Source organism: Xiphophorus couchianus, chromosome 22 (assembly GCF_001444195.1).
Source record: "Xiphophorus couchianus chromosome 22, X_couchianus-1.0, whole genome shotgun sequence".
NCBI classification, from domain to species: domain Eukaryota; kingdom Metazoa; phylum Chordata; class Actinopteri; order Cyprinodontiformes; family Poeciliidae; genus Xiphophorus; species Xiphophorus couchianus.
Genome location: NC_040249.1, coordinates 6,979,725 through 6,999,644, shown reverse-complemented (window position 1 = coordinate 6,999,644; position 19,920 = coordinate 6,979,725). Strand labels below are relative to the sequence as shown.

Genomic DNA, 19,920 nt, shown 5'->3' with positions numbered 1-19,920 from the left:
AAAGTCTGATGTAATTTAACATTTTATGGTTTTACTAATGTAAATTTAAATATGTATTTTTATATAATTTTATCAATTTGCAAGCTTTTTTTTGATGTAGCAAGTTCTGTTCTGTAAAAATGTGCTGTGCATGTTTAATAAAACTGAAAGAAGTGAATTGACGGTGGAAATGTTGTGTTAATGCTGTAAGCTGATGTGTTTAAATTAGCTGAAAAAGTTGGAAGTTGCAATACATGAATCCTATGGGTTGCATGGTAGCTCATTGTTTCCATGCAGTAAGAAAAGCAAAAATTGTAATAGGAACCTTTTTTAGATGTCTAAAAGCAGGTATTCGTTTAGAAATAGAAATTAATAATCAGAAAGTTTTCACACCCTTTAATTTTTTTTTTTTTAAAGTCAACTTACAGGCTTTTTCTAAAGGAAATCTGAGGGGTTTTTTCCTCAGTGATCACAGTAGTGACAATGTGGAAAACACCTTTTTGGATTGCAGATGTTCACCCATGGATTGATATTTGTCAAGTCTATTTTATAGCAAATTTCAACTAAAAAGCAGGTCAAAGTACTTTACATCATAAAAACATTCTACAGTCACCAATTGTGACACAAGCAATAAACATTGCATTTGGTTGAAGCACCTTTAGCAGCAGTCACAGCCCCAGGTCCTCTTGGTTAAGTTTCTAAACATCTGGAATATCTGTTTAGGGGTAGTTTCTTCCATTCTCTGACACATCCCTCACAGGTCAGAGAGTAAATAATTTGGTAACATTTATTTTAAGGGATGTGCATAAGACTGACATTACACCTACATGAACATGAAGGTTTACAATGTTTACAACTGTTGTCATGAAGTGTCATTCAGTAAATATGACATGCACTATCTCTGCACTATCAATGCAGAGTTAACTCTTTTATTTCATTTTTATTGTAAGTTTTAATGAAACTTTCAATAAAAATGCAGTCATTTACCAAAAACTGCTAAATAAGGCATTTTTTATTACACTTTATGCAGATTTGCATTAAGTCATTCTACCAACAGACACTTCACGACAACAGTCGTAAACATTCATGAAGGCTCCTTCATGTCCATGACAGTGTAATGTAAGTCTTCAAATAAAGTGTTACCAAGATTTTTATATCTTTTTAAAGGTCTTCAGTTGAATTTGAGACCCAAGCTCTGTACTGTGTGGCCAGGTAAGGAGTAGTACCTGTTTTGTTTCCTCATACATGCTGCTTGAATTTCAGGTCTAAAAGTTCCATTTTGGTTTTGGATGGTCTGGGAATCTCTAAGGCACAGGTGTCAAATTCCAGTCCTCGAGGGCCACTGCCCTGCAACTTTTAGATGTGCCTCTGCTGAAAAAGATCATTAGCAGGACTCTACACAAGGAAGTAATTAAACCATTTCATTCCAGCATGTTGTACCTGTGGCACATCTAAAAACTGCTTGAAGTCTGGAGTTTGACACCCCTGCTCTAAGTGTACATTTACAAAATGAAAGTGGGCTGCCCAGTCCTTTTTCATGATGAGTGGCAACTTACGGCCTTATAGGTAGAATACTTTAATAGCAGTTGACTTTCTTGACGATGCCTCTATCTCCACAAGGAGATAGAAATATCTCCTTGATAAAGGATAGTATCTTGATAAAGGTATTATCTGGATGTCAGATAATACCTTTGACTTCACTGCTTGGTCTCTGCTTTGATTTGCGCTTTCAACTGCGAGAACTGTTATAAACTAGAGTGTTCGATTTCTGGTCATGTACGATCAACTTAATTTACCCCAGGTGGCATTGCAGAAGCATCTCAAGGAAGCATTCCCAGAACGAAAGAAGGAGGAAATAAAACTAACTAGAAAACATGTTTATTATGTTTGATAACATGTAAAAAAAATGATAAAAACATGCATCCAATTGTGATTGGATGAATGTTTTAATACACATATCTTATACAAAAATATGTGTATAAACAGTTCATGATATAATAGGTTAATTCCCATTTTCAGTGATTTCAAATAAATTTCAGTTTTGCATCTTCTAGGCTCTATTGAAAATCCAACTTGTGTTATTCCTTAAATAAGAGGTTTTTCTGTCACAACACTTGACGGAAAAATCAACACAATTTGCATCTATTTTGTGATGGAAAAAATAGACAAACATCTGAGGTCAGCAGTGAAATGTAAAAAAAAAGAGAAACTGAATTATTTGACATAAAGAGACTAGACTTTGTCCTCGGTCCGTTCATCACCTCTATGTCAACCAGTCCCGGACTCATAATTTCAGTCCTCTTTCTTTCCCCACATCTTCTCTATGAGGGATCCGAGTTGGGTGGTAGTTGAATTCCCAGGCTCTGCAGCAGGTTAGAAGCAGGTCCAGCCAGTCCAGACTGGCTGCTCAGAGACTCCAGGAGATTCGCGACCAAGTTGACATCGATGTCTAAAGGCTGGATCTCCTCCTCAGCTTCGTCAACTCCTCCCTCCTCCATCGAAAGCCCGTTTCCCGTCGGGGAACCAGACGAGTCATTGTTCACGCAGGCCTTGTAGTTCTGTAGAAACCACACATTCACAATGGCCTGGGTGCATTTTAAACCTGCTAAATTTTGTATGAAAACATAAAAACTAGTATTTACCGTTTGACTGAAGCTTTTCCCAACATTAGTGCTCTGCAGCTCCTGATCCATTTGGTCCATGTAACTTTTGAGGCTGTTCAGAGTTTCGGCTGCGCTCATCTCTGCAGGACCAGATGAGCCTTCCTCTGTCGCATTCACCACCTCTTCCTCCTCCTCTTCCTCATCATCATCATCATCATCATCATCGTAATCATCGTCCAGATCATCTGAATCTAGCTCTTCTTCTTTGCCTCCTAAAATATTTAAAATGATTAAATACAATGACGGAACGGAGAAAGAATCAATCGTTGCTTTTATGTACCTAATAGCTTATCTAATGCATTGGCCATCGAGCCTGGGTCAAAACTGAAAGGCTGAGTCTGAAGGCTCCTGGAAAACATTTAAACAAAACTATCAAACCAGATTTAGAAAAATATTTTTTTTAAAAAAAAGAATGACTGCATGTAACTTATCTCACCAGGGTGCTTCAGCCCCCTCATGAGACGACATGGCATTGAGGAAGTCCTTCATCCCTTGACTGACAGCTACAAGTCTGTAACCTGCATCTTCCACATTGGTATCCTCCTCATCCTCCTTCCCTGCAGCCTCCTCGACAGGCCGCTTCTGCTTGGCAGAGCTGAAGCCTTCACAGTCGACATCAGCGACCCTGCTGCTTCTCTCCTGCAGCAACTGTTCTAAATCCTGAGCTGTGACTTCCAACCAGCTGTCGCCTTTAGATTAGCGAAAAGGAAAAAAACCCACAAATGAATCATAGGAAATTGCAAATGAGCAGAGGAAGGAAGATATAGGCAATGTGCACGCATTTGTTTTGAGCTCTTTTATTGAGATGCAGTAGAAAGTGCCAAAGTGAGAAAATGTGGAAAATGAAGTGTCGCCCCGCCCCCACGTGTTGCTGCTCAGTAGTTGTCAGTTGTGTGAAAGAGTGGTAGGTTTTTTGCTGAAATCTTCAAAAAGTGTGACACATTTTTCTTTCCCATCAAGTCGTCAATCTGATTATTTTATAGATACTTTTATAGCAAGAAAAGGATCTACTCTGTTGCTGTTAAGCTGTTCACTCACTGTCCTCCGGGGGGAGCTGTGACTCCAGTTTCTTGAACTCTACCAGGTTGAGCGGACTGCTGTGAAGCAGCTGAAGAATCTCCTCGCCTGCAGAAATGGAGCTGAAACAAAATTCACAGCAGGAATATTGAGGGGGGAAAAAAAGGCATGTGTGTTTTTTTTTGTCAGTTTAATTAACATTACATTTATCAGTCCCAACTTAAACCACAAATACAAAATTAAATTTGTAGAACGCAATGCAGCGATCTTCGTGGAAATCATGAGTCCTGGTGTCTACATTCATCACCTGCCAGGCTGATCTCTACACTCGAAAGTACATGTTTGAATCCTCACCTTGACTTTGAGGCAACCGACTGTTTGAAGAAGATCTCTGCAGATCTTAAGAGTTCTTTGTAAACCGCCGAACCTTCCAGCTCGCCCTGCTTTTGACAACATGGACATTAAAATCGAGCTTCCTGGGAGAAATGCTTTATCTGCTGTTTATAGAAGTGTGGACAAAAAAAAAGAAAAGAGTGCGACTCACTCGGAAGTAGCCGTTCTTTTTTAGACTTTCCAAGAAGTTTCTCCACTGAGGGTTGCAGTTCACAGAAGCGTCGGCCTCTGAGGACGGCAGCCTGCTCTTAGAGCACAGGATCTCAAAGCCGTGAGCCTGAGAATAAGGTGAAAACAGATTCACATTTCCACCTTTAGCTTTGCCTTCTTCCTCGTGACAAAAGAAAACCCCAAACCACGCCTCACCAGTTTCATCCCAAGTTCATGAGCCTTGTACCGTGGATGAGAGCGAGGCGGCAGGTCGAAGCCGCTCCTCCGATCTGGGGTGAACTGCTGCTGCTGCAGCTGGGCGTACAAGCAGCGGGTGAATGTCACCTGGAAATTCACGCAGGAGAAGGACGCTGTATCATGAAAGCTGAAAGACCAGCACAAACAAATCCTGCATATTTTGCATGCGTCTACCGAGGCGAGGACTCTCGTGTCAGGAGGAAACGTCCTGAAGCTACGACAAGCCTGCAGGTCCACTGGATCCCGCAGGTAGAAAGCCGAGACCGCGGGGGCGACCAAGTCTGGACGCTGTGCCAGAACAGAGGCAACGCCGGCAGGGATGAAGCAGTGGGCCCGGTGGAGATTAGCTTTAATCTTCTCTGGGTACCTACATAAATGTCCAAAAATATACATCATATATATATATATATGTATATATATATATTACACATTCTCATCATTTATAGAGACGTCCTCAGCAGGTTGTTCCTTTTGCATTTCACATGTAATTACTATAGAAAAATCAAAGAAAATCGGGATTGTGTGAAAGCTCACCCTTGTAGCCTTTTTTTTAGAGCTGAACGGATTTTGGGGCTGGCCTGACAAGCTTCTGGGTGAGCAGAAAGCAGCGCTAGAGCTTGTGCCAAACTGGGGACCACATCAAGAGAAAAGCCAATTGAACTGGACTTGGATGGGCAGGGAAGGATGTGCAACTCTCCCCTGTAGATGAAGACCTGCGAAAGAAAGAAAAAAACAGCTGCTTTATTTCACTCTCCACTGAAAGAAATCACACACATCCTTTCAACCAGTCACAGAATTATTCCTCTTAAACATGTACATTAAGATGTGTTTTTGGTTAATCGCTGACTGTTTTGGGTGCAGACAGGCTATGTTTTTCTTTATTATAAATATTAATATGGTGTTTGCTCCAAAATATAGCTAACAAGGATTTTGATGTTACTATTGCGCAAGATCGTCAAATTAAAAGTGAGGAACGTGAACATCTGGAAGACTCACTCTGTTTTCACTTGTGTCTGGGTTCAGCCACTTGGGAAGATGATCCGCTGCTTCAATAAGAAGAAAATCCCCATCATTGTCCTCAACTCTGCACACACAAACAGTAGTTTCAGCTTATACAAAGCAAGTAAATACTAGTTATATATATATATATATATATATATATATATATATATAAATTCAGCAACATCTTGTCTAACCTGGCTGCAAGTTCTGGGAATAACTCTGTGAGATGCAGCAGGAGGTAAACAATAAACCACTCATCCTCGATGTTGTCTCCATACTGAGTGCTGCCTCCAATGTGAGCAGGAACATCTCCTGTCAGCGAAAAGGAAAGTTACATTCTTCAGATCCGCCGCCATGCTTTATTACAGTGAGCATACTTTATTGCATGATCTAATGTTAATGAAATGAAAGATTTTTAAGGCGTCTTCACCAGGGATGTCATCAAACGTGACTACATCTGCATATTTAGAATAAACTAATCTGAGTTGTAAAGCAAAACCAGAAAACATTACCTTCCTCGGGATGGTATTTGAGGTTGAATGGTTGATCCTGCCAGATGTACTGGACCAGAAGCTGGGCAACCTTAGCCAACATTTCCTCCGTCAGGTGTTTGAGCCGTTCTTCGGTCTGCTGGGAGGCCATGTCTGTCTGGACCGGAAAGAGTTTGTACTGAACCATATCTTCTGGAATCGACCTCCTCTGCAGGGCATCCATTGTGATTTTCTTTAGAGAAACGACTGATAAAACAACAGTAAACCAGACTCCAGAAGTCTTTGATGTGTCGCCAGCGTCTGGAAACAGTTAAGAATAAACTCTTGACTAGCGTCACCCTGTCTAGTTATCTTCAAAATGTGACATTTTATGTCAGTCCAGGGCACAAATATGTTTAAATTAGGAGAAAACACACTTTAGTTTGGGTTACGTTGTAATCACGCCATCTGTCAGTGTTTAGGTCCTTCCCTAATTTCTAGCCGGCTTCACCCTAAGACATGTCAGAGAGTTCCGGCTTGATAAATGTACTAATTGCAAAGTGTCTACTGACAAAATGATCACTTTTACAAATTTAATAAATAGCTTTTTAAAAAATATATTTTGAGATTTGTTACGGATAAAAGCAAATTAATCAAACAGTGAAGTTGTAGATGGGTCAGAATCGGAAACATTTTACTAACGTAGTCACGTCACTACGAGGAACTATGGGAAATGTAGGAAAATAACACAAGGGGTGAAGAGATTTTTGAAAAGCTTTATTTGTATTTGCGCTTTACAATACAATTTTAAATAACATTGAACCGTGAGAATAAAACGAAAATACACAATAATTAACAACAACAACAACAACAAGATTCATTTGTGGAAAATAAATATCTGATCAAATAAGACTGAAGAGTAATAAAGTATAAGTACACAGAATAAGCATGCTATTAATCGACGAGGACATTATGCGACTTAATTACAAAGTAAAAAAAAAAGAATTCTAAAATTAATATTCAATGTCAGGATACAAATGATTTGTGCAGTAAACGTGTAGGGAAAAATAACAATATACAATGCAATACAAATATACAAATAATTAAAAGCGGTACGTGTTTTTCTACTTTTCACAGTGTTATACAAAGTTTTTACTAAACGTACGTTGTAATATTGTTGCTGTTTTTTAAAGAATTGTATGCGTTTTTTCCCTTTTAGTAAATTTTTTCTCCATGAGTCTATATTTCCCCCAAAACAAGTCTAGCAAAAATACTTATTTTATTACGCACATGACACGAATTATTTTTCCCAGAGCAGAAATACATTTCCCAGGTAACCGTGCAGCTGTGAAGTCGCGTCTCCATGACAGCCGTGCTATTGTTGTCGTCGTTGGTGCTAGTTAGCATCGCAAATCCTCAAATAGTTTAGACTCTAAGAAAGACAGACAGGTAAATATTTGACCACATTCGACAGCTATTTGGTGTAGCCAGGCTAAACCGACGATGGGTCAAATTATACAAGTGCCGCGGCACCACCTTTCTCTTATAGTGCGCTTGTGTCGCCGTTCATGCAAAGCTAGTTAGCTCATTTTCAAGCGTAGCCTCCCCCTCCAGCGTTAGCCGCAGCCCCGTCCAATATTCCAGATCCAGGCTTTTACCTGGTGGGTACCTACGGGGCGACTGGAGGAGATGTTGGAGCTCCCTCTATGCTGTTTGCAGAGAGTCGAGCGAGAGGAGGCGGGGATGAGAGACGTGGTCTGGAGCCCTTGAGCCGGAGAGAAAAGAGGATGATTTCACGGTACAACAGGAGACCAGTATCGCATAAACTTGAGATGTGAGTACCAAACTGTTTTTTCCCCCCACTGTGCTCTGTAAACTATATTGAGATCTTTATATAAATTGCTCCACTTTAATCATTCTCTATTTGTTATCAGTTTAATTATCATCATGTAGCCATTTGCTTAGTCACCAGTGTCAATTTTAGTGGTAGAGGAGAAGATTATGCTTTGATTGCCTGCTATAGGTACAGGCCAGTATGAGATTCTAATGGTATGATAACCTTGAGTGAAGTATCACCCTTTCAAAGTATCTGTTAAAGAAGAAAGTATTTAACATGATCCAAGTGGTTTCTTTAAAACAGAGAAGCGACAGTTTCCTACTACTGTAAGGATAATCCAGTATATGGATTATCAGTAAAAATAATGAGATAAAAAGTGATGTTTTTACACAAGCTGATATTAGCTGCTAAATGCAAATAGCTGAGGCTCCATTCATTTTTATTTATCACACTGGAAATATTTCCAAATAGTCACACTTCTCTTATTTTTATAGTCTTCTTTCATTCAGCTGACATAATGTGCAGCAGCAGGAGGAGGCGATGCAATGCTGTTCTCTCTGCTCCATAGTTTAGGTAACTTTGGTTAGTTTGGCTCTTTTTTCATGTATCCTATTATATAGGACTAAACCACAGAGAAGGTATGAAGAAATATTTTTTTTGTTAACCTTTTAAAACTTTTGTGTACTTCAGTAATGGTAATCAGTTTATGCACTATATTCTTGGTACAAGTAGTTTGTGGTACTATATAAAGTGGTGTGAAAGCTTAAGCTAAGTAAAATTATACAATAGCTTTTGAGCTTTTACTTTCATGGTGGAGGTGTTTAATGTCATTTACAAGTTTTATTAGTTCCCAGGGAGATGGTATTGTTTCAGTCCTCCTTTTCCCACCTTTTTTCACAAATTTATGTTGTTTCAGTAGAAGCGAAACATAGCATCTCTCTTATGTCATCATGAAGACAAGCTGTCAGGTTTCATCCTCAAATGCCACGTTGCTGATCATTTCTCAATGTCCCTTCTGTGCAGTCGTGGTTTGTCTCATAGCAGTCTCGATCACCACCCTCTCCCTGAAGAAGCAGACGATAACATAACCTCTCCGCATTACCTCCATGACCTGCAGGAAGCCGTCTCTGCACACAACAGGTGACCAAGTGCCTGCAGCCTTGAGTTCCCCCCCCTATAATGTTCAAACCTTTGCACGTCCAGAGCAAGACCAAGGCATAGAACAAGCGTTTGCACTAAGTACGCAAACACAGACACTCTGGATATTTTGTAACTGTACACCGTCTTGAGCAGACAGCCGATTCTCCGAGTTCTCGCCATGTGACACCCAGAAGCAGCGGATTAATTAATATCACATTGCCTCCTTCAGATGTGCAGTCAAAAGGATGAATAATTAGGCAGGCTGTTAGAATATTCTATTAAGTTGACATTTGCTCCTTATTTCCACTTTGTTTCTATCACCAGTCACTACTAATTATATTTCCGTAGCCCCAATTACAGAGATTTATTTGGCATTTAAATTTATATTATTAGACCAGTTTTGTTTATTCATGTGAAACATAGAAAAATAAATAGGTTTGGCATAAAAAGTCTTTGAGCATTATCATAGATTTTGTACCCTATGCACATTTCTTACAGGAGATTCAGTGCCTTGCTTAGTATTTATACTTCTTAAGTGTTAGTGTTAGAGTATTTCACATTTCATCCTCAAACTTCAATGCGTTTCACTAGGATTGTGTTTGATAGACTTACAGAGCGGAGAAGTTGAAGGTTAATGGCACTTTATACAACTAAACATAGAAGTCTTATGGGCATGGCTTTACCAGCTTTGCACATTTAGAGACTCAAAAAGTCAAAGTAGTTCGACCTCCATCAGATTAGTTAGAGAGCATCCATAAAAAAATCAATTTTCATAGCTTCTCGGTTGGATTTAAGTCTTGACTTTGGCTGGTTAAAATAAAAGATTACTGTGTTTTCCATTCAGCTTGCAGACGTCTGCCGCCTCGGACCACTCTGACTGCCCAACCGTTATCTCAGTATCACCCAGCCAGTCCTGGTCCGGTATTCACAGCTCCACAGGAACCGGCATCTCCACAGAAAGGAGCTCCGTTTTCTCTTGGGGCTATGATGTAAGTCTGCTCTTCTTCAGAAAGAAATCTTGGCATGAAATTAAATCTGCCCCCAACCTCCCTCCGACCCTGTGAGTTGTAAAAGACGTTCCTTTTTTTGTGTTGAATGCCTTCTCTACAGTTTGTTCTGTTTCTACGCAAGCATGCTGCCACATTTTAATTAAGTCTTACCAGCATTTATCACCTTTTGGAAAATGTGTGGGAAACAGAAACAGTGTCCATGTAATATACCAGATGGCTAATTTGTATGCGAGACCTCATTCTCATTGCTTTCCTTTCCTGTTCTTTCTACATTAAACCTATTTTCAACTCTCAATGCGTTTAAGAAAAATAATAACTCGCAGCTCTACTCTTTTTCTTCCTATGGCCCTCTATTTTTTAATTTCAAATGATTGCTCCACCTGCGACAATCCATAAGAGCTTATTTTCTTAATAAACTCTGCAGAATCCTTGCAGATGGGACCAGAATGCAAAGCGGCAGCTTTCAACAGTAGATTTAGCATACGAGAGCAGAGGGATAAATATCTTCGCCGACTGTGTTTTTGTTTCTGCGTCCCGCAGGAGTTTGACAAGGCGGCGTCGCGGCAGGTGCAGCAGATGTTTGATGAGATCGACAAGGAGCTGTATGAAGGGAGAGGCTGTGGGGGGGGGATACTCCAGGGGCTGCAGGACGAATGCCAGCAGTGGACCACACGCTTTCCACATCTTCGGTAACTTATCTGTTGTTTATCCTTCAGCTCGTAGCTTTTGTTTTGTTTTTAAAGTTTACTTTTTCATTTTCTCTCTGTGTGTGTGTTTGTGTGTCCCTCAGGATCCTGGGGACTCAGCTTTTGTGTCCCACCGACGAGGGCTTCCAGTGGTACGCCACTCCAGGGACAGTCAGTCGTGCCAGCAGCCCGTCAACAGACGGAAAATCTACTGTGAACAGCCAAGGCAAAGAGAAAGGGGCTGCAGAGTAAGTTTTGAAAACACAGACCTACTGGTTTACTGACTGATTGAAGAATTTCAGGCATTTTATCATCTCAGAGGTAGTTTTCTTTTGCTGGTGGTCACATCGGGTTCTTTTTAGCGAATCGAAAATGTTAAGTCTTCTTCATAAGCTCATTCAATCTTTATTCACTATTTACGGCTAAATAGATTTGCTGAGACAAGGTTGACGAGGTTTCTCTGCCAATTTGTTATTTTAAAGCTGTTATAAATATGTCCGGACTGACTCTAGCTCTGTGACCTACATACTCTGCCTTGTTAATGAAGTATTTGGGCCAATGTCATGTTGGATATTTAAAATATGCAGATCAGACTCCAGAGTAGTGTGCACAAGGCTGCGACACTATCTCACTAGAATGCTTATAAACTGGGTTGGGGTGATCAGATCAAGTTGCATGTCCATATGCATGATGCACTGCATCAACCCTGAATCTTACCAAGTACTTTTGTCTAGTTTTTAGTGCAAGCATGTTAGTACATTTGGAATAGGAAAAAAGTAACTTACAAGTAACTTTTCAGCAAGAAATATGAGCTAGTTTTAAGTCAGTAATTCAAGTGTACTAAAATAGTTGCTGTGGAAACTAGACCGAAAACACTTGGTAAGATTAAGTGTGTTTGCATTAGCTCTTTTCTGCATCTCAAGATGTGTTTTAAGACTAATTTGCTTTCTTCAATGTTTTTATGCCTGTATTGAGAATCCTGCAAAAATAATTTGAATAATGTTTTCTTTCTTGGGAAAAAATAGATTGAATATTCAGGGCAGGAAAGCTGCACTGATCAAAGAGTTTGATGACACTCCTCACAGCGAGCCTAGCAGCTACGACCAGCCGAGAGTGATTGAAGTGGAGGGTGTGATGGAGGAATATCTGGCTTTTGATAGCCGGGACTTGTGAGTTGTCCACATTCATAAATTACACATATCCCAAGAAGTTCTCCTGTGCAAGTGTTATTCCCTTTGCAGAACAGTAAAACGAGTATTTTCTTTCTCCAAAAAGGAATGGGGAGTGTCATGAGGAATGCCCGGAGTCTGTTTGGAGGCATCACTGCCTGCCCCCGGTCTCGCCGTACCGCTGCCGCCGGCAGGCTGTTCTCGACCTGCTGTTTGATGACGTCTGGCGGGGGCTGGTTGGTTGGATGAAAGAGCTGGTTCAACGTCACTGGGAGTGCTGCACCTCCCGTAATGCTAAACGTTTATACTTTTATGATAAAGTTGAACTTTTACGCATACGGGGTTATTTAGAAAAATAATGGAATTTGATTGCAGTCATCTCAGGATATGTATGGAAGAAGAACCTGAGTGTATGGGAGAATATTTCTGTTTCCAGAACTATTCTTCCTTCCTTCTAACCTTCCTTGTGTTATTCCTCTCTTTAGTTCCTTCGTTGTGTTATCCCTCTTTCCTTCCTTCCAGTTTTTTATGTTTTTCAAAAATATCTGCCATAAATTTGAGGAATATGGGGAACTTTTGTATTTACTACTTTCATATGCCAAAGTTGCAAAGTTGAGTGTGGAAAACTAGGGAATTTTTAAAAGTAACATGTGTTGAAGCCCCAATTATATGTTTATGAATATTAATGTTGATATGTTTTTGGCAGATGACGAAACCCTATCTGGGAGCCTGAGCCCTGTGCTGCCAGACGCTCTGAATCCTTTCATGCTGCTCTCGCTGCCCGCCGTGCTTCCAAAACTCGGTCAGAGCCGAGTGCCACCGCTCATGTCTGGACAGCAGCTCCAGGTCAGTGGTTTAAGAAGGTCTAGACATCAGAGGCTGCTTATTTCATAAATGTCAGTCTGAGTTGATCAGAAAACCAATTCTGACTTTTTCTCAGTCTACTTCAATGAAAACAATTTGACATCGACAACCTGGCAAAAACCCCTATTCAACCCCTGATAAAGGAGACTAAAAGCTTTGTTTTATTTAAGCAGCACATCGTCACTTTTATTCATTTATTTATGATTGGATTTAGATTGTTTATTATTTGGAGGGGAAAAATATATTCTGTTAAAAGAAAGTTGTTTTTAACTAAATGATCTTTACTGCCCTTATTAACACCATTAGTAATTCCTTTAAGATGTATTCAGCTGAAGCCACAAATACTCCATGTGGGTCCGGTGTGAAACAAAGGGTGAGGGTTTCGATACTTGCCTACTGTTAAGTACGGTAGAGGATCTGTGATGGTGGTTTTGTTTCTCCTCCACAGGCCCTGGAAACTTTATTATTAACTCTTTGAAACATCAGAAAAATTAAAACCTCTGCCAGAAAGCTGAAAATGAATGCTCATTGAGTCTCTAAGTAATATAGCAATCCAAAAAAATGGCTAAATGGTTCACCAATGGCTTTTCTCCAAAGCAACTCATAAAATGTTGTCCTTTTGCAAAAGGGGGGTTGAACAAAGTGTTGTACCATACATTGAGCCAGTGGTGATTATTTGCTAAATTGGAGTTTTACTCACTACTGAATAAAATATAGCTAAAATACAGGTTAGATTTTTTGAAAATATTCTACGTCAGCTTATGATCCTACCACAAAAGATGGATTTATTTTAAGACTATCTGAACGTCTTTACGGCAGGGGGTGCCAATCAGTTCGGAGAGGTCTGTACTTGAGGCAGTAAGTAAAGCGTTTTCAGTCGGGACGTCTTGTATTCCCCAGAGTTTTCATTCCTGCCTGTTACTCTTCACTTTCTCAGTCAGTCTGTTTCATTCCCTTTATTCTAATGTAGTTTTGGACTTGCTGTTTTTGTATATTTTGCCTTCTTAACTTTGTATTACTCTACTTTCTCCGTTGTTTCTTCTCCACTTTCTCCATATCTGCTTTCTTTCTTCAAACATGCCAATCCTCCCTCCTCCCATCCTTTCTTTTCTAAAGAACACAAAGTCAAGGGGCTCAAAGCACAAGTCCAGATGGAAATCCAAAAAGCAGAAAAGGCCTTCAGCTGTATGTAACTCTCCTGCATGAAGCCAGAGCAGTAGTGGGATGTGTGCACACCATCTGTAGAAGCTCATTATCCTGAATATCTGTGCTTGTGCCTGTTGATTAACACCAAAGCATCCCCGCTGTTCATCTCTTTAATCATCTTCAACACATTTGTGAGATGCACATCTTTTTTTCATTTTGATGTTTTTCTTTTTCAATCTTTTTGAAAGTTTACTGAAATTATCCGTTTGGTGTCTTCGCTGCATGATGGCTGTATTTGGAAGTAACTAACTGGGATTCTCCAGGGATTCCTCCCTTTATTTTGTATCCCGCTTCATCGTCTCTGTCCTTAAACCAGGCTTCTCAAAATTTTGCAGGTTCTGCCTGTCTTGTTATCTCCGCTCAGTCCTGTTTTTCCTATGCTCAGGCTGGCAGGACGCCTGCAGGGGCAGCGGCAACGCAGCACAACCTGAACGACCTCATCGTGATTCAAAGCATCCCGCTGCAGCAGAGAAACCTGGCTGTGCTGGAGAGAAGCCAGTAAGAAGACATTTCACCCTTCGCAGAATCCCATTTTGCAGTAGAAGAGTCGCGAACGCGTTTCGTTTCTGGTTTAGAGCAGTCGATCAACCGTGCGTCTCTCTGTTCAAACACAGGGATCCGGAGGAGCGCCCGTCCTACAGGACAGTCTCTAGCGCCATCCCTTCCAGCAGACCTCGTCCTCGCAGAGCCCTGGAGCAGAGCTCTTCCTCTTTGTCCCGCCAACTGCAGTCAGCACGCCGCAGAAACCCTCCTCCTCGAAACTTGCTGCCCCTTGTTCCGAGTTTGAGTCAGGCCGGGACAGGAGGGTACCTGGACGAGGTTATCCGTGGGACACGACTGTGAGTTGAAGCATTGCAGTAATCCTACTGAACACCTTGCCCCTTTTTGGTTGTTTTTATTTTTGTCATGTAAACAAATGTCACTCGGAGTCGTGCCTGTGAGCTATCTTAGCCCGTAAAAATGAGCCGAACTTTGGATGAAAAAAATTTTGATCTAATTTTCCATCCGAAGCAATTAAATCCTTAACAAGAGAATTAGGATATGTTTGAGCCTAAAAGTCAACTCTGACCGTTTATAAAATGTCAGCGTCACAGAACCACAGCTGTCATTCTTTTAGCTGGAAACATTTGAACTTTTCAAAAAGTCTGAAAGTGGTCCGCCTCTCTAAAACAGAACCACAGCCAGTGACCGATTAACATCTCCGCTGGTGGCCCTGAGCCGAAACACTCCCCTGCCCCCCATCGGAACCGGAGACACCGAGTCGTCCCATCCAGGGCTGCTGTCAAAGCTCACACAGGTACAGATGTCAGCACCACAAATATGGCTGGTGTTATTCATCCCCGACATGTCATACACTGTGTGGAGCTGTGCAAAAATATTCAAGCCTCCTAAACGTTTTCACATTTTGTCACTTCATAACATTAAACTCTAGTGGATTAAGCGGTGCTCTGTGAAGTGCTTAAAGTTTAGGACATTACTACATAGCTGTTAATTTTGCCCCATGATGATATGCGTTCGATATTTTAATCCCTGCAGCGTCAGAAAGGCCCTTCCAGCCGCGCCCACAGCGCCATACATGATGAAGTTCAAAGTTCCATACCAAGGGATCGTCACCATATACTAGACATCTTCTCTCGTCCCAACACGACACACACATACAGGGTGAGAGACTTATTTATTTATTTGAATTCCTCAAAGACTGAAACATCACTTCTATATTTTACTGCAGCCTTTAATGTGTTATTTGCATGTTCCAATTGAAGACTGTTGTGATGAACCTCTGATTTTGTCTTTCAGTCAGACACTCCATACCGGAGTTCCTTCACCGTGCTGGACAACATCGGGCAGGGTCGGCCAGGAAGAGCCTCTGTAGGCACAGGTCAGAAACCCAGTTGTTCAAAACCCGGAAGAAGACTAAACACATGGTCTACTTTAGTTGCTCATAGTCTCTTATGCTCCATTACACCGAGCAGTTCAACTCATTTTAAGTCACGTATCTCATGGTTGAACTGCGGCTGCGGTCAGGGCTAGTCGATGCTGCATGAATGTGGTCATTCCTTTTCTTCTTGCATCTACACACGTTTTCCTTCCACTCAACCTTCAGTTAATATGTTTCTGTACAACCCTGTGTGAGCAGCTAGCTTCTTTAAAAAATTACTTTTGAGATTTACTGTCCTATTAAATGATCACTCTTCCAAAAACTACAATTTCTGTATCAAATTTTAATTGTCTTTATGGTAATTTTCTGAGTCTGAAATCTAGGTTTGGGCTGGCTATGTGCCACAATCACCAAATGAACAAAAATTCACTCTACTTCTGAATAGTATTCTGAAAGAAATCTGTAATTACTGAGGTGTCTCAGTTAGTTGGAAACTCACTTCACACTAGTGTTTTTAATAGCTTTACTTTCTATTAGGGCTGTGTTTAATGACTTCCACATTAATTTGAATCTTTTCCTTCAGACTCTCTGGGAATCGGCGTGACCGGTGTCAGTCTTGGCATCAGCAGCTCATCTTTCTTGGACTCATATCCTCACCACCTGCTGGGGCCTTCGCCCATCAAAGACGAAGAAGAGCCCGAACCACAGATCCCTGTCGCAGGTCAGTAAAGTAACTCGGCTGAACTCAAGTTAGGTCGTCTTCTGTGTGAAACATTACATTTATGAGCAGCAAAAACAGCTCAGGTTTATCGTCGGCTGTTCCTCCATTTTCCAGCAGCTGCTCCCGTTCCGCCTCGCTCCTTCACCCGCGGTGGCATCTCATCCAGATCCAGCAGGCCTGGCTTGTAGTTTCCCCCCCCTGGTCTCAGCAGCCTCCCTGCTATCCATCTTTACCTGCATCATCTCTGCCCTCTGTCTTAATTCGAAGTAGTTTGTTTGTGTTGATTAAATTTTTTAAGGCCTTTTTTTTTTTTTTGTATTTCAGAAATCACCTTGTGGGCCTGCCAAACATAAAAAGTCTTTGTACAGTATAGGTCATATATGTGGCAGTGAAAGTTTGATGAGAATGACTATTTACAGGAATATGCTGTATAAAATGGCCTCCTCTGTGTTGCTGTAAATGACTATGCAGGGAAACCTATAAACCATATCTGCTCATAGGACATAAAAAAGCACCTTTTCCTCCCCGCTCTGATGTCAGGGAGCTTTGTACTGTATAAAAATCCAACCGTCCCACATAAAAACAACGCCGTCTCAACGGCTCTCCATAATCAAGGTGCTTTTGCCGGAATTATCCTACAATGTAGGAATCTTATAGTATACAGATTTGTAAATAACAAAAGGAATTTATTCATGGTCTGAAAAAAGTGGTGTACTTAATATAATTTACTTGCTCTTTGTTTGAGCAAAGCCAACTGGTCGTACTTTGACGAGTAACATCAGGGTTAGTGCACAAATAGTTTCTTTACTTATTCCTCACAAGGGAGACAAAGCGACAACCTTTTTTTTTTCTGCCCCTCAATGCTATTATCTGTTTTGTAATAAAAAATAAAGTGTATAAATTATGTAAACGCATGCATTTATTAATAGAACTTTTACAACATATTACAAGAAATAAGAGGATTTACATGTTTGTGTAGGCTGAAACAGTTTTGCAATCAGTTATCCTTAAAACATTTCTGCTTGTGTCTGAACTGGAATAACAACATAAAAAACTTTCTTTTCTCCCCCCCCCTCCAAGATTTATTTTTTGGCTTTTTTTCCTTTTTGTGGTTTTGTGCCTTTTTGTGAGTACTTTGCTTCCAGATCTGACATCAAACTGTTGAAATTCCTCTCTCTGGACTGCTGGTTTTTCTGCAAAAATGTGGAAGAGATTAAAGTCAGGCCAACCGAGCAGAACCCATCACATTTTTTTGTAGATAGATGCACGTAGGGACGTGATACCTTTAGCATCATGACAAGGCTCTCCTCATCCTCACCGAGCCCCATTTCTTTCTGCATCTCCTCGGCTTCTACTCGCTCCCGGTCAGCCTGAAAGATCAGTTACAACCAACGCCGTTAGCGAAATGGAAAGACAATAGAAGTTTACCTCTGCATGTGCATTTGTTACGCAAGAACAGGAAACGTTTCAGTTCTCACCCTCTTCCTCCGAGCCCTCTTCTTCGCCTGACTCTCCTTCGTAAAAGCTCGGAAGGCCTCCACTTCTCCGCTCTTGATGGCAGCCTGGATGATGCGGCACAGCCTGGGCTCGTCCTCCTGAGAGCTGCAGAGAGCCGACGCCGTGATGGCATCCATGTCCCCCTCGTGCTGCACGTACAGCCGGATCACGTCCGCCCGCTCTTCGTCGGATCCCTTGTACTTCTTCTCAAATTCGAGGATGTCCTGCACTGTGATCTAGGAGAGGAACAGAAAGACGGATCACCATAACAGGTAGCATAGTTGTACAAGTCTTGGAGGAAGATTGAGTAAATACTCTACTTGTGTAACCGGATGGAGGAAACATTGCAATGTAAAAATGTATCAGATTCCTAAAAGTTATGTTCATATACAGATTCTTTAGGAAATGTATGAACTCAAGCCTAATCTTGACTCCAGTTTTTTTTTTTCTTAATCAGGAGCAAACAAATCATAAGCAAAATATAACTTATATTTGCAAGTTATATTCTTACAAATATAACTAAGATTTGTTTCTATTTTTGGTGTCGAATGTGGCAGGAACTGTTTGAAGATTTCCCCAAAAGACTACCAACCTAAATTTAAAATAAAGTTGTTTTAACCACAACAAAAGAAAGATAACGCTCCTTAAAATAACGCAAATGTTATTGCACACACATTTGATGCAATAAAATGTGTGTGCTTGTCCTGCAAATTGATTACTGCAATTTATCCAAATATTAGTGGGCATGTATGAATATTTTTAATAGAAAAAATAGAGTGACAACTACTTCTGGCCTTTCAGTATTATTCAAAATGTTTGTTATGGTTACTGAAACATTTTAAAAAACACTTTAATCCATCATAATAACTGAAATGATGAACATTGGTGTCTATGAATGATAAAAGTAAGCTAATAATCTATCAGCAGTTTATGCACGCAAGGTTTGAGGTTAATAAATACACATATCAGTATTAAAACAGCTTAGATAAATGTCTAGCGGTTGTTTCTGTGAATGTGCCGTATTTTGGGACGTGGCCACTGTTGTACTTCCGTACCTTGGGGAAGAGCAGTCTCCAGTATTCTTCCCAGCAGCGGTCCTGACTGAGGACGTCCGACTCCTCATCCACCAAGCCCTGCTCATCATACACGGCCCTCTGCTCCTTGTCGCTCAGCACCGCATAAAGCTTCCCCAGCACCTACGGGTAAATTTTTACACTAAAATGTAACCGTGAAGCATTGAAGCTCGATTCTTAAAACGTGTCGGTGCCGCCGCACTGACGGAAAACATGCAACAAATGTGTTTTTTTAAGTCAGCTAACGTTAGGGTTTTACAGAAGTTATCGCAAATATAAGTTAGCTTCAGTTAGCTATGCTGGTTCCTAGCTTGCCAGTTTTGAAAGCTGACCTGAAACTTCTCTGTGGCTTGCGGGTCGTCTGGAGCTCTATCTGGATGGACCTTCAGCGACACTTTGTAGTAATTCTTTCGGATGTCTGCCTCACTCGCCTCTTTGTTTGTACCCAGAACCTCGTACAGGTCGGAGGTGTTGAACAGCTCCCGACACCGCTCGAGCAAACCCATCGTAGAGGAACGAGTTCTGGTTTAACCGGGTAAGTTGGTACAGAGTCTAGTTGGTACAGTGTCCACACGATCTAAATCGATTATTTGACGCCAATACTTGAATAATTGCTCAGTATTCTGCGGGTCCTAAGGTGCTAACGTCAGTTTGGCGCGCTGGCCTATCCTTTACATCCGTACGTGCAGAGACGCGCTTACGTAACACTGTACGCGTTCTTTCATTGGTTGTACTCAGAGCCTGCCTTTTTTTTTACGTAGCATTTGTTTTTGTTTCACCCATCCTCGGCCCTCCATTATTACACTTTATGGACTAATTAAACTGCTATCTAAAGAAATGTATAATTAGTAAAATATGGAAAAAAATAGAATGATATACAAAATAAATCTAACAATCTCTGAGATT

General features: G+C 40.9%; 3 protein-coding genes across 8 annotated transcripts; 1 reads left to right on the top strand and 2 right to left on the bottom strand.

The window, feature by feature from the left end:
• Positions 1-1,841: 1,841 nt before the first annotated feature.
• On the bottom strand, positions 1,842-6,444 carry ecd (ecdysoneless homolog (Drosophila)). Of its 2 annotated transcripts, none has more exons than XM_028007892.1 (13): positions 5,975-6,444; positions 5,657-5,774; positions 5,457-5,544; positions 4,995-5,173; positions 4,635-4,827; positions 4,419-4,547; positions 4,204-4,329; positions 4,014-4,102; positions 3,681-3,781; positions 3,079-3,331; positions 2,923-2,990; positions 2,622-2,854; positions 1,842-2,537 (listed from the first exon to the last, which is right to left on the bottom strand). In XM_028007892.1, exons 1-13 carry the CDS (start codon positions 6,174-6,176, stop codon positions 2,301-2,303), a joined length of 2,016 nt encoding a protein of 671 aa, XP_027863693.1. In that variant the 5' UTR covers positions 6,177-6,444; the 3' UTR covers positions 1,842-2,300. The 2 variants fall into 2 exon arrangements, with proteins under 2 accessions (XP_027863693.1, XP_027863694.1); XM_028007893.1 differs by having other exon boundaries at positions 4,014-4,099.
• An 806-nt stretch (positions 6,445-7,250) lies between these two features.
• On the top strand, positions 7,251-17,518 carry fam149b1 (family with sequence similarity 149 member B1). 5 transcript variants are annotated; one of them, XM_028007400.1, is made up of 17 exons: positions 7,251-7,766; positions 8,793-8,909; positions 9,754-9,898; positions 10,460-10,608; positions 10,710-10,853; positions 11,631-11,774; positions 11,881-12,062; positions 12,481-12,620; positions 13,458-13,496; positions 13,755-13,823; positions 14,230-14,342; positions 14,459-14,683; positions 15,018-15,141; positions 15,381-15,506; positions 15,642-15,723; positions 16,307-16,444; positions 16,562-17,348. In XM_028007400.1, exons 1-17 carry the CDS (start codon positions 7,639-7,641, stop codon positions 16,630-16,632), a joined length of 2,136 nt encoding a protein of 711 aa, XP_027863201.1. In that variant the 5' UTR covers positions 7,251-7,638; the 3' UTR covers positions 16,633-17,348. The 5 variants fall into 5 exon arrangements, with proteins under 5 accessions (XP_027863201.1, XP_027863200.1, XP_027863202.1 ...); XM_028007399.1 differs by having other exon boundaries at positions 7,252-7,766; positions 16,559-17,518; XM_028007401.1 differs by lacking the exon at positions 13,458-13,496 and having other exon boundaries at positions 7,252-7,766; positions 16,559-17,518.
• Positions 17,346-19,706, bottom strand: dnajc9 (DnaJ (Hsp40) homolog, subfamily C, member 9). Its single transcript, XM_028007404.1, has 5 exons — positions 19,347-19,706; positions 18,997-19,137; positions 17,923-18,177; positions 17,728-17,814; positions 17,346-17,637 (listed from the first exon to the last, which is right to left on the bottom strand). Exons 1-5 carry the CDS (start codon positions 19,518-19,520, stop codon positions 17,527-17,529), a joined length of 768 nt encoding a protein of 255 aa, XP_027863205.1. The 5' UTR covers positions 19,521-19,706; the 3' UTR covers positions 17,346-17,526.
• Between the last annotated feature and the right edge of the window lie 214 nt (positions 19,707-19,920).

Excerpts from the sequence above, each read along its gene's own strand:
- fam149b1 (XM_028007399.1), top strand. The coding sequence starts at position 7,639 with ATGCTGTTTGCAGAGAGTCGAGCGAGAGGAGGCGGGGATGAGAGACGT. Across the intron at positions 10,609-10,709 it reads ACACGCTTTCCACATCTTCG|GATCCTGGGGACTCAGCTTT; the intron begins GTAACTTATCTG and ends TGTGTCCCTCAG. Across the intron at positions 12,621-13,457 it reads TGTCTGGACAGCAGCTCCAG|GGGGTGCCAATCAGTTCGGA; the intron begins GTCAGTGGTTTA and ends TCTTTACGGCAG.
- ecd (XM_028007892.1), bottom strand. The coding sequence starts at position 6,176 with ATGGATGCCCTGCAGAGGAGGTCGATTCCAGAAGATATGGTTCAGTAC. Across the intron at positions 5,545-5,656 it reads TTCCCAGAACTTGCAGCCAG|AGTTGAGGACAATGATGGGG; the intron begins GTTAGACAAGAT and ends TTGTGTGTGCAG. Across the intron at positions 4,548-4,634 it reads ACACGAGAGTCCTCGCCTCG|GTGACATTCACCCGCTGCTT; the intron begins GTAGACGCATGC and ends GTGAATTTCCAG.
- dnajc9 (XM_028007404.1), bottom strand. The coding sequence starts at position 19,520 with ATGGGTTTGCTCGAGCGGTGTCGGGAGCTGTTCAACACCTCCGACCTG. Across the intron at positions 19,138-19,346 it reads AAGCCACAGAGAAGTTTCAG|GTGCTGGGGAAGCTTTATGC; the intron begins GTCAGCTTTCAA and ends ATTTACCCGTAG. Across the intron at positions 17,638-17,727 it reads GCCTTGTCATGATGCTAAAG|AAAAACCAGCAGTCCAGAGA; the intron begins GTATCACGTCCC and ends ACATTTTTGCAG.